The sequence below is a fragment of the Phoxinus phoxinus genome (genome assembly GCF_949152265.1).
Source record: "Phoxinus phoxinus genome assembly, chromosome: 16".
NCBI lineage: Eukaryota > Metazoa > Chordata > Actinopteri > Cypriniformes > Leuciscidae > Phoxinus > Phoxinus phoxinus.
The window spans coordinates 8,406,767-8,420,397 of record NC_136891.1 but is presented as its reverse complement, the minus strand read 5'-3'; the positions used below and the strand labels follow the sequence as shown (position 1 = coordinate 8,420,397).

At 36.4% G+C, this 13,631-nt stretch overlaps 1 protein-coding gene across 4 annotated transcripts; it reads right to left on the bottom strand.

Moving 5' to 3' along the window:
- Positions 1–568: 568 nt before the first annotated feature.
- dnajc5ga (DnaJ (Hsp40) homolog, subfamily C, member 5 gamma a) lies at positions 569–13,526 on the bottom strand. Of its 4 annotated transcripts, XM_079583648.1 has the most exons (7): positions 13,064–13,526; positions 9,856–9,989; positions 8,532–8,745; positions 7,568–7,730; positions 5,608–5,690; positions 3,183–3,221; positions 569–2,602 (listed from the first exon to the last, which is right to left on the bottom strand). In XM_079583648.1, the coding sequence occupies exons 2-5, from the start codon at positions 9,978–9,980 to the stop codon at positions 5,611–5,613; spliced, it is 582 nt and encodes a 193-aa protein (XP_079439774.1). In that variant the 5' UTR covers positions 9,981–9,989; positions 13,064–13,526; the 3' UTR covers positions 569–2,602; positions 3,183–3,221; positions 5,608–5,610. The 4 variants fall into 4 exon arrangements, with proteins under 4 accessions (XP_079439774.1, XP_079439775.1, XP_079439776.1 ...); XM_079583649.1 differs by lacking the exon at positions 3,183–3,221 and having other exon boundaries at positions 13,064–13,248; XM_079583650.1 differs by lacking the exon at positions 5,608–5,690 and having other exon boundaries at positions 13,064–13,226.
- Positions 13,527–13,631: the final 105 nt, after the last annotated feature.

Below are 13,631 nucleotides of genomic sequence, written 5' to 3'. Positions count from 1 at the left end.
TTTGGGTAAACTATTATTTTAATATTGTCATTATGGCTTTTAGAAAAGCAAAAAAGCAGTACTGACAGGCCATAATATTGTGAATATAGCATTTGCTAACAGGGTTGCATACAAACGGTGTTCACAATTTAGCACAGGCTACTACACCTTAACGCTTAAAGAAGCAGACCTTCCACACACACAACCCAGGAAATTTGACAAATAATTTTTGGCCCACTCTAAGCAAAGGCATTGAAACTTGGCTGCCACTGCAGTGTCGTCACACACAGGAATCAAACCTTTCCACATGACCCTCACCATTATTAAATCCGAGTCTGCACTTATGTTGTAAGGACTGTTAATGAGGGTGTGGAGTTGTACTCTAAGCTGATTACAAGCTTATGGGTACAACTATAGCACATAAAGCAGCAGTGCGAAGTTAACCAGATAGCAGACACACGCTACCATTCATTTCCAACCACAGCCTAATAGTACCAATTAAAAAATAAAAACCTGAAAGCCATGTGATCGCAACATTGACGTGAACTTGTGAAAAGCTAGTTCACAATAAGAATCACTCAAATGCAAGTTTTTACAAATCCCCATTTATTTAATGAATTCAGATTCAATAATATAAACACAATTAAATATGTGATGCATTACGAACCATGTTGAATAAAACAGGAGGAAAGTAACAATGTAGTGCCGTGGTTCTTAGCTTAGTTTTGGCCATTGGAAAATTCAGACCAGCCTTGGCTTTCCCCCTCATCATCAACAAAGTTATTATGCACAGCATCATAAAACTTAATATGTGCACTGGTGAAGAGGCCAAAACCTTTCAAATGCTTTAAAATCATTTGCACCCAAAACAAAGTGCCCCAAAAAAAAGAAAAAAAAGAATTGATTGCTGTAATGTGCCTTGTCCATTGAAATGAAATGATCCAGTCAGTATAGAAATGTAGTAACGTACCATTGGAAAAAATGAAGAGAAAAATATTCAGAAATAATGTAACAGTTGGTTTGGAAGCAGATCACATCACAATGCTTTCTAATGAATGACTGCCCTCATCTCTTTATATTTTGGCAAGTTTATTCTCTGAAAGCAATATCCAGTTTTAACGGGGGAAAAAGAAAACGTCTTGGCTATAAGAAAATGCCCCCCCAAAATGACAAACAGAACAGACACATGGTCATACACTACTTGAAATTATTACATACTTTACTATTTGCACACAGAAACAAAATGGGTGTACAATCCAAGTATATACTACGGCATTCGGAACAACAATTTATAGGGAGAACATTTGGCATCTAATGTACTGACTCTAATGTAGGGTTTCTAACAGTAACCTGACTATGATTGTTGACTCCTTCACATTTAACACAATGGGCATTTCCTTATTGCTAGTCTCTTGCAGATCCCAAATTTCAAAACGAAGTTTGCACAGTGCATCGTTTGAGTCAGAACATGTCATACACAATCTCAATTCTGATATATTAAAAATAAATAAGATCATTAAAAATATTTGCGTTTTGTCGTCATATACCTACGGGCACGAAGAAAGCATAGGTTTGCTCGATGATTTGGGATGGCGTTCATCAAAAGCAGGGTTGATCCCATTTGAACAAATAAAAAAAAAATTCACATTTACAGATATTCTTGCTTTCTCAGTTGATAAGTAGCCATAAGGGCTGAAGCCATTAGAGTTGCATTAGAAGCCTCCTATGAAGGTAGTGGGAAAAAAAGTGCATATAAAAAAAAAAACCACCTTTCACCAGCATATTCAACCGATTGGATTTTAGGAAAATGTACGACCATTGCATGCGGCTTGGAATAACAAGCACGGCACATCAGATGACATTTCAGGCGTCTGCCTTGGCTTTGGTCAGAAAGAGACGTTACGCAGCTATGTCTTGCCATTTGATTAAGATTGACCGATTCGATCTTAAACGATATGCAACAATGATATTGTCACTTGAGAACGAAAAACTCCAGTCTGAAGAAGCACAAAAAAAAAAAAAAAAAGTGCCATGTTATGGCTCCACTTTCGGATGAAGAGAAGTGGGAGGGGTTTTGCACACGTTCCTATGCTGTATAGTAGAGGCATGCTGATATTGCTTTGCATGCACTCACATGGTCATTCCACTCACATCCATGCTTCTAACACAAAATAAAAATAAAAAAAATAGCCAGAACCAGAAAGAAACACCCCAAAAGTAAACCCACTTCCCTCCTGGAGCACTGCCCAATGGAACCAGTCTCGTAGCTTTTGGAAATGATTGTGTGGTTACAGATAAACAGACAGACATACACACCAGTGGAGACAGATAAAGTGAGATTGGCTTCCTTGTCTTTTGGCAAACTGTCACTTGTTTGCAGTGGGTCAGAGTCAGAGTATGACGCAGTGGCACAGTTTAGTCCTGGTGCCGTGATGCCCTGCGATCAGCATATTATATCAGGGGCCTTAGAGTCCATCAGCAGGACCCCCTCGACCTGATGACCGGGACCAGGCAAGGGCGGCTCATTTCTGGGTGTTGTACACGGACTGGCTGGCTGTGAAATGCGTGGACTCTGAGGTGTTGATGTTGGAACTGGGCTGGATCCAAATAGGGAGATTTGAGCCTATAAAATAAATAATAAAAGGACAGAATTAAGATCTGGATATAATTACTTCAATTACTTTAGCAAAACTACAAAGCAGTGGCCAACATGCATGGGTTTTGGACAACGTCAAGACGTATAAGTATGTATATATTTATTTATAATAAAAAGATCAAATTAGCAGGATCCATCATCCATTAATTGTTGGTATCATGCTGTTTTAATACTACCAAGAGAGAAGAGACTAGAGAGAACCACCACTTTTCATCTTCCAAGTCGGCAGAATTATCAACAGGTGGTGATAATCTCAAAATGTCCAAATATCAGCTGACATATCAGTACTAATGATGCAGATAAACAAAAATTTGTTTCCGTTTTGCATGAAGCCATCACTTTTGAGGATTATACAGCAAGAGGTACAGAACATACAGTTTTATTGAGATGCATTACCAATAGGTTTAATGGTGTGAATGATATGTGGGTTTCGCTAGCAGGACATTTGCACACTAGGCCTACACTGTTCTCTATAGTGAAGCACATCAGATGTTGTTTCTTGGGAATATGTCCAATGGTGGTCACAGCTCTGCTTTAAGCAACGTACCTCCCTTCCCTGATGCAGCTCTTCCAAATCACCGCCCCACTAACGGACAGCATCCATGTGCAGCAAAGAATAAAAATTGAGAATTTCTTAATCAATTTGTTCATTACAATTAAATCACTCCTAGCAATACGTTAAAGATGAAAACAGAACACTGTAAACCTTGTTTAAATAACAGAGAGCTAAAGAAACAGAAGTGTGACACGAAACAGTAGTGGGGTGGTAAAATAGGCTATAGATGGAGATGCGAGGTGAGATGAAGATGAAGATGACATTGGTGAACAGATGGCTGCGATCCCTGAGTGCGAGACGGCTCGTGTTGATTGCGTTTCTATCGATGACATGCACCTGCTTTGACAGCTTTGCTTCATGCTGACGCAACCTTTCCAACAGAAATCCCATTTCCTGCTGACTCATTCTCGCACTCACCGGCATATCCTAAGATCCTCTAACATTGTGGTTTTAATGCAGGATATTAATAATAATAATTTATGAATTCCTCATCATTAATTACATTTGTGTTACAAAACACATAGTAATGTTTAACCAGTGTTTCCCAGTAATTACCTACACTGTGGTCTAATCTGTGCCGTTGGTTTCATAATGAACCAAACAGATTTTAAAACTTCTCATAATAACATAAAAAGTCTCTAACGGTGGTTTGCGCCATTGCTTTGGCAAAGTATACGTCAAACGAACCAATATCGAAAGTGCGATATGGCTTTGTGCCCACAAAATGCAAAAGACAGCGATTTATTTAAATAAGTATCTGTTTGTGCTGCGCGTTTCAAAGCGAAGTGCACACTTTTCTCACGCAATCGGCTTGTGACCCGGTGTTTTCCGTGCCTCAGAACGGCTCAGTTCACAGTGAATGAATGCAGTGAACTTCACCTCTGCACGTGTTGTGAGTTAGCGGGCATTTGGGAAGATGATTACAGCATTTTACTATATTTGTAATGAGATGCATTTGTAAACCTAGTTTTCCACCAAAATAAAAGCTCTCAACTGCAGTTTCTGTTAAAATAATAGCTCAAGGGTTTATCTTTAGTGATGAAATAAGGACAAATTAGTATTGTAATTACTCTACTGTAGCATACATTTTCATAAACAGTGCATTTGGTTTAGAATATATGGATATTATAATTATAATATAATTATTACTACATTCTAATTGTAACTGACTTTTTTCTTTGTTCAATTTGCACATTGAACATGGGTGGGAGATCTTCATTTTGAACTCTCAATGAGCACCAGATTGATGAATTTAACTTTAATCTTCTTATATATAATCTTTAATCTTCTTATATATATATATTAGTAATACACTACTGTTCAAAAGTTTGGGGCCAGTAAGATTTTTTAAGCTTTTGAATTAAGTCTCTTATGCTCACAAAGGCTGCATGTATTTGATCAAATATAGTTAAAAAAAATAATATTATGAAACAGTAATACATTTTTAAACACTTTTCTATTTTAATATACCGGAATATTTGAAAATGTAATTTACTCCTGATGGAAAAATGCATTTCAGTCTTCAGTGCCACATGATCCTTCAGAAATCATTAAAATATGCCGATTTGCTCCTTAAGAAACGATTCTTATTATTGTTGAAAATGGTTGTGCTACTTAAATTATTCTTTTTGCATATTATTTCAGGATTCTTTGAATAGAAGTGTAAAAAACAGCTTTACTGTCTTTAAAAGTCTTTACTGTCCCTTTGATCAATCAAATGCATCCTTTTTAGCTGCAATATATATAATATTTACAATCATATTTGAATAACTTGATATTAATAGTAATAATGTTAATAAATGAATATATTAAATATGATAAAGTTATTAATTTCTCAGCTGTGTGGTCTGGCAGGCACTATCATAAACTAAATGGTCAGATGGTGTCCTTCCACCTCCTGTTCATCAAACTCCAATACCTACAGGTGGGTCAAAGTACTTGGCAGAAAAAGGCTCGGCCTGACAACATGCAAAACAAGGACATCCACGGCATGCACATGCAAAGCTTTAGGTTCATGCATGTGCCTAGTAAAGCAAACGCAACTCAAGATCTCCAGATAATGCAAGTCACTGGCTTTGGGTTTCAGTTCATTGCATAGTGTTTCAGAGCATAAAGTTCCTTAAAAGTTAAAACATTTAATCTACTGAATGGGCTGTGAAAGTACTAGCGCCGATTAATAAGCCTCATTGAGGTTGTTAAGTGGTTGGGCCTTACAATGTTTAATTAAGTCTGAAAACCAGATCCAATGACTAACTCGAAGCCTTTGTAACAGCAAATGCAAATATCAAATGCTGCACAGTAATCCAAATGTTAGTGAAAGACAATGGTGTGAATCATGGACAAACACAGGGTTTTGTAGGTAGACATTCACAATGTGTGACAGTGACTCATGCTGGCGATAGATTTTTAGTCTTACAAGTCATTTCGAATCCGGTAAAGTTTCACTGCAGATTTCTGGAACAGGACTAGGTATAGGCTGGACAATAATTATTGTTTCACCTGTCGGGCAAAAGAGTAAAACCATTATCTGACATCACAGGTCACATGAAAGATTTCATTGTAATGTACTCTCTCACAGCTGAAAAAAAAAATGGGTGGTTCATACCTTTAAATGTAAACTTTAAACATGTAAACAATTTAAATTCACTTAGTTTGCACTAACTTCACATTAAGGGCAATATCTGTATGATTTACTCTGTGTAAAAATGTATATCGTCTACATTTTGTAATATTCATAAATATAATAAATTGGCACTTAAAAATACAGAAGTTGGCATCTTTAAGAGCAACAGGAAATGTAAATAAAATCCTAACCAGAAAAATACTCAAAAAATTTTGTCAATATTACTGCAACATGCCAGTATTTCTTGTCTACTGAACTTGACTGTCATACATTTGCTAGTGCTAAATTTAGACACAACAAAATTGACCAAACACATTGCGCTTGCACTCTATAAATAATATAAAAGCCATATTAGCATCAGGGAGACAAGAGGTGCTCAGTACCCAATGTCCTAGTTGACTGATACGTACGCATCTTGAACGGTCAAAGCCAAGACAAGTGAAATGAGTCCTGTCTCATTTGACTCTTCATTAAATTCAGCAATAAACAAGATAAACTGCAGACACCTTCAGGTCATTTCAAACACCGGAATACAGAACTGGACTATTAATATAAAATGTAGTGCCACATTTGAAGATGATGGGTGATTGTGACATTTCAATTTTATATGAATCTGAGGCAATCCATCTTCCATCATGTCCGCAGTAATATTATTTATCCCATATTTAAAGGACTAGACAGAATGATCCATCAGAACTGATTATACTTGACAATATCCAACTTCTTTATTTTTTTCAATTTGTTCTGATGTTGAAATCCCTCTCTCTAAGTATGAGCATTAATAATAAACAACCCTCAGAGGGCAACCCAACAAAAGCACTGACATCTATATAAGCAAAATCAGAGTTATAAATAGCTGCATGTTTATTCTTTTTGCTTGATCTGGTAAATTTGTTCCTGCTGTACATGCCACCTGAGCAACATCACGTGTCTCTACTGAGACAGCAGAGATGATCAGACACCTCAACTGCGGATGAGGCTTTAGCAAACACTATCTAGTCTTCCCTTGTAAAATAGAGACATTATATAGTCAGCAGTGCTATATATTAATAAATGAATTCGGTGTATATAACTGCAAGTTATTAATTTCAAAAATGTCAGCCTACAAGTTTATACATGGGAAAAAAAAAGTAAAATTATACTCCATTTGGGGTCAGTAATATTTTTTTGAAAGACATTAGTCCTTTTATTCAGCAAGGATGCATTATATTGATAAAAAGTGACCATAAAAACATTTGCAAACAGATTACAAAAGATTTATATGTTAAAAAAGAAGAAGAAAAAAACACTGAAGACTGGAGTAATGATGCTGAAAATGCATTTTCACATATTCAAATAAAAATCATAATATCTCACAATAATGCTGTTTTTACTGTATTTTTTTATCAAATAAATCCAGCTTTTGGTGAACATGAGATTTCTTTCAAAAATATAAAATCGTACCAACCCCAAACTTGTGCATGGTATATTACGTATATATAGAAATAAAAAAAGCACACATTGCTGAAAGTAATAACTTACAGTTCAATAATAATGATGTTGATTCTGTGGCCATTCTGACGGATTAAGTGAGTTAATTCAGTGAAAGATTCATCAGCAGAGTGATTCAAACAGCTAATTCCCCAGTTCATGAGCCTTTTGAACAATTCCCGACATCAACAAAGTGCCAGATAAGCGATACATTAGTCATCCACCTAGTGTTACTAGAGTCAGACCAAAACATGCTCGCCATCCTAACAAACTCCAGGCTCACCTCCTCCTCCATCCTGCTCTGCTTTGATCTGGGCCTCCAGGTCTTCTGGGTCCACGTATTGGTAGTTGTCATCCTCCTCTGGTGGTTTGCACTTTCCACAGCAGAAACAGCAGCAGCAACAGCAGCAGCAACAGGAGAAAACGGCACAGCACATGACCGTAGCCTGCGGAAAAGACAGACCTCAGATCATTGATCTCTCTCTCAGAAAGGCACATGTTGGAAGCTTAATGCCACGGCGACAGGGACGTTAGCAAGATGCTACCACCAGCTACTACTCAATCCTAGTCGGTCGGTCACTATACTGACATTGTTGGTCAGTCACTATCATGCTAGAAAGTTCGAAGAGGTTTTCGATAGCTCCTAAGCTGAAACACAAGGGAAATGATTAGCACATAAGCAATTATTTATAGCTTTGTAGATCAAAAACAAACAAAAAGCTGATGCATTTTGATCAGACTCAGCTGTCTTGCTTTCTGTATCAAGCCTATTTGAGAAAATGATTGCATGTGGATCAAAATCCACCATCATCTGTAAAGTAAATTCAGAACGTAGCATCTCAAAGAGAACAAAGCTTGCTAAATAACATCTGTTCTGCTCAGATTATGGTAGTGGATTGGAGTGACAACAATTTCCTTCTGAAATCATTCTGCTCTTTTCTCGATTCCAGGTTTTCTATTGCCCACTCATCTCTTCTGGTGACAGAAACCCAGAGTTCGCACAGTCTTTTTGATCGCTGTATTTCCAATAATATTAAATAAAAAATGATATCTTAGAAAAGAGATTTTTTTTTTCGTGCTAAGCAAACTCATTTAATCAAAACTACATCCGAGTAAGTGAATGTCACCAAAGAGTGTCAGTGTAGTTTTAAGTAAAGACGGCCAGTAATAAAAAAAAATGTCATGCAATATATAGCAATTTCATGCTATAAATAAAAACTTCTGTATATAGGGAATCGAGCTCTCACCTTGAACCACCACTTTGACATGAGGAAGTAGTATTTGACACTCTCTTCTCCAAACTGCTCGGACACGTAGAGCCCCATGGAACCATACTCATCGTAGATTTTGCGTTTGGTCTCATCTGTGAGGATTGAGTTGGCATTGTTGATTTCTTTGAACTTGTCTGCAGCTTCAGGGTTCTCTGGATTCTTGTCTGGATGGTATTTCAGAGCTAGTTTTCTTTAAAAACAAAGAATTGTGGGTGTCATTAATCTTTTGTAAAACCCTGTTTGCAGTGCAAACAACTCAATTGAAATGATAAAAAATTGTTAACAGATATTACCAGATATTTTGATATGGCATATATCATGGTCAATGCAAAGTACATAAAAAATAGTGTTTATTTCAATAATAATTACGATAATAAATAATAATCACCAAACTTGTTCCCTGGAAAAATTCAAACAAATTGAAGGGGACAAAAAAAAAAAGGAATAGTTTGTGTCAGAATCAAGTCAAATGCTTATTGCTAAGTGACAAAATAGAGAAGCCTTTTATTTGGATTTAGAGTATTAGCAATAATGTTGAAAATAATACAATGATGTACATAAAACGTAAATTGTTAAAATAATGTATTAATATATATATAGACATATATTTTTATAAGTTAATGAAAAGAACATTACTAATTATTATTTTAAAATCACTTTTGTATAAAATGAGAATAGTGTAAAAAAATATATTGAAAAAAATAATATTGATATCCTAAAATAAATATCCAAAAATTTATTTTGTGTAATAATTGGTACTATGATAGCGGCACTGGTGAATGTACTTTCATATTTATAAACAGATTAATCAGATTATTAAAATAATTCTGAAATAGCAAATTAAAGGGGACGGGGTCATGACATAAATCAAATTTGCCTTGATCTTTTGACATAGAAGTATTTGTACCATTAAAACATCCTGCTTCTTAAGTTTCTTAAAATGTCCTCTTCATTACAAACAAAGCATTTAGATTTAGTTCACTAAAGATGAGTTTCATTTACAATAATCAATCCTAAAATTCATCATTTGTTGCCTTACTTTTCGCTCCATTAGTTACACGCACACTGAAGTTCTGAGGATGTCCCAGTTCTTGGCTCATTTTGAGTCAGACTTGTATTCAGTTAAAAGAATCATTCGTTGCGATTTGCAAACCGCTTTAGCAGGTTCATTAAAAAGAATCAGCTCATTCAAGAATCGGACACGGCTGTCTCAGAGCACCTGGCGATTTCTTCCGTTTAAAAACAAAAACAAAAAGAGTAACGATATGTTTTTATGAAATGTAGTGGAGTAAAACGGTACCTGTAGGCTCTTTTAATGTCCTCTCCTGTGGCCCCTTTCTCCAGTCCCAGCACCTTATATAAACTTTCCCCTGTAGTGGACATCTTCCTCTGAGGCCTGTCAGAGGGCGGCTTGACATCTGCCATGATTCAATGCTAAAAAACAGACAAAATGTATGCATTCAAAAAATTCATTGCATCCATTGGGAGCTGCTCTTCAAACTCTTCTGCGGCAAGTCAACCCATTGTTGACAGACGGAACAATGTACACAGCCAAAGCAAGCAGAAAGCACTCGGCTCTATTTTAACAACACACTGTGCAAGTACAAGGTGTGGCGAAGGTGAATTCTGTTGATGTTGAAGTAACAGGTGCAGGTTTCGGATGTTTATAAGCAATCCATCAGGAAATTACTTCAACACTACTAAGAAAACATTAATAAACACTACTAAGAAGAAAACATTAATAAGATGTTTGCACTCATAATCATTGGATATGTACCAGCATGCAACGGTGGGCAGAACACCGGCTTCCCGATTCTCATAACGCCTTTGCTAAAGAAGATTATGTTTTGCTGATCTCACAAACCCCATGTTGACAAAGGCTAATAGACGCTTGTATACACATGACACCTTTCCTGATCATGAAAGCCCATTTTAAGTGGTTTAAACACAGAACATGGATCTTTCTGAGAAATACCTTCATCTGAACCACATCACCACCATTGTGAAATAAAATAACCTATCACGGTTTCCAAAAAAAAGAAAGAAAAAAAAAGCAGCAGCACAAAGGTTTTAACCGGTAGCAAATCAGCATATTAGAATGATTTCTGAAGGATCACGTGACACTGAAGACTGGAGTAATGATGCAGAAAATTCGGCAAAATACATAAAAATAGAAAAGAGTTAGCTATTTAAAATGTGTCAAGTTGTAATAATATTTTCAGAATATTTCTGTTTTTACTGTACATTTGATCAAATAAATGCAGTCATGGTGATCATAAGAGACTTCGTTAAAACACATTTTAAAAAAACATACCGACCAAAACTTAAATTATTTTGTGTATTTATTATTGCAAATGCAAAACAAACAATAGACACTTGAATACATCATCCGCAATGCTCCATGAGGGAGGGCGGTTGCTGCTCACGTCTTTTACAACAGTTTGTTTCCATGGTAACAGTGATTTCTCTGATTGGAATTATGGGTAGTAGAACAAAAATCTGGTAATTAAACTCTGAGGTGGTTTCTACAGAAGTGACTTGCACCTTTTTTTTGGAGAAATGAATAAAATTGTACATACAAAACTCTACTGCTGCACTCTATTCCAGTCTTTTCCAAGTTGCAAACCCCTAAGGCCACACTGACTTTTAAAGCTTGAAATCATTTCTATTCATTCATTCAAGAAAAGTTTAGAGCCAGTTAAGAGATGATCACACAACCAGAGATATAATAATAACAGCCTGGTAAAACAATCATAAGATAGACAGATTCACATCTTCAATGAAGGTTGCATACACTAGAAAGCTCATCACCAGTATCAAACTGCAGCTGTGCGAGCTTCAGATGAGCCTCTGTTCATCAAGCTGTAAGCTTATCTCAGGCTTAACTCTACAGTCAGTGTATTTTGGATGAATCTAGCGGCTGTGCCAACGCCTGATGAGAACGCACACTAATCACACAGGTCACTTTCTTCCAGATGATGACAACTGGCTCAACGCTCTAAAACGAACCGGTCCGACATGATGAAGCCGACACAACTTTATATGCCATTTCAAAACTAATGCAACATACGCCAATGCTCTCAGACCGGTTCAAAATCGTTAGAAACATGATCAACAATACCTTGAAAAGTCAAAGCAGCTAATAACAAAAACAAAATGATTTTCATAAATCGGCTAATGATTTGGAGACACGTTGCTTTGGAAGTCCTAATCTAGTTTTAATACCTATATTCAGCAAAAATGCATTGAATTGATCAAAAGTACCAACAAAGAATCCCGAAAAAAGAATAACAGTTTCCACAAAAATGTTATAAGAAGATATTAATAAGAATTGTGGGAGCAGCAAATCAGCATATTAAATTATTTCTGAAAGATCATGTGACACTGAAGACTGGAGTAATGATGCTGAAAACTCAGCTTTGCCATCACATGAATAAATTAAATTTTTACCATAAATTAAAATAGTAAATAAACAGTTATCTCACAATATGACTGTATTTTGATCAAATAAATGCAGCTTTGGTCGCCCAGGAGCAGAATATATCTAAACCTCTCTAGAAGCACTGTACTTTGCTGGGGGTTTTTTTTTTTTCAACATTTGATAGATTGTTTGACTATGACCAATGCAAAGGCATTAATACTTTAATTTTAACAGAGGACTTAATGTCTTTGAAAGGACCAGTGGGTGATGTAATCAATATCAATTCACATAATAAAGATGCATTGACACTACTCAAAACAACAAAAGCAACTGTTTAAAATGGAGCAGAACAACTATTTATTAGAAATACATGTGATATAATTTGCTCAACTTCATTGGCTTTCACAATAGTTCTACATCAATAGATCTGAACAGAAACACGTGTTAACTCTCCAGTCACGCATCCAAACACATCTGGGATGACTCTTGTGACGTCACGCGTTCATTGATAAGGTTTATTTTTTATCCTGTCGTGGATATGTATCCGAGTTATTATCATAGTCATCATATTTGTTTGCAGTACTTGCTGGGTGTTGAAACGGGCAAGTGTCCTTGTAAAACTATAATCCAGTCTTAATCCAGTAACGTTACAGATTACTATCCCCTTCAGACCCTGTCTTTTCCTTCACTCTTCACTTTAACCATGACCTGTTTGGTTTGACCTGGGCAACATCTACTAGAAACAATATCTAAGATCAGTTAACACAGGTACACATGGGGTTTATTCATCTTTATTCGGGATTATTGGATCTGGGAGGAAAGGACGAAATTCGACCGTCTAATTCATACCTAATGTCAACAATACCACTTTGAATATAAATCTTCTAGCAAATTTACATCCATAACACAACTAATATGAAATTCATACACGATGCTGACTGGTTTATAGGGTCATTTTGAATTTGCAATTACTTTTATCGATGAAGCAAACGGCTGACTAGGCAGTTAGCATTAGCAGGTTTAGCAACATTAGCAAATTTGTGTGGATTTTAAGCTGCAAATTTCAGCACAGTCGATTAGAACTCACCTTGAACAGGGTGGTAATGTGATATAGTCAGTTGTGGCTGAATCATAGGGGACTCAGCCAAATGGTTATTTAGATATCCTATGTACAGCTCCTCATTGCTATCGCCGCATGCATGTCCTCCCTGCCTTGAAAGCGTAGAGCGCTCTAGGACGCGCTTGATTACAAGAGTCGACTCTTTGAACCGAGTCTCCAGCATATTCGGCTCTCTTGAAATGGGAATCGCGAACAAGGGCATGATCTGGGAGTCGATTCTTTAGCGGAGTCGACTCTCGTTCTATGGATTAAGACCGTAGAATGCCATTGGACGTAATCGATGCTTTGACTTTGATTTACTCAAACGACTCCAGTCCAGGACGGATTCTATCATGTTTAGCTGGTTAATATAGCCCTTTTATAAGTCAAAGCAAAAATACTTCACAGGTTAAACACACCGCACATAAGGCGGGGTTGAATTTAAGACTCAAAAGCATGTGAAAAACAATAAGGGTTTATGTAGTTCATTTAAATTTTCAAAATAAAAGTCTGAAATGTCTTTTTAGCTGGGTTTGGTTTAATTTACAAACATTTT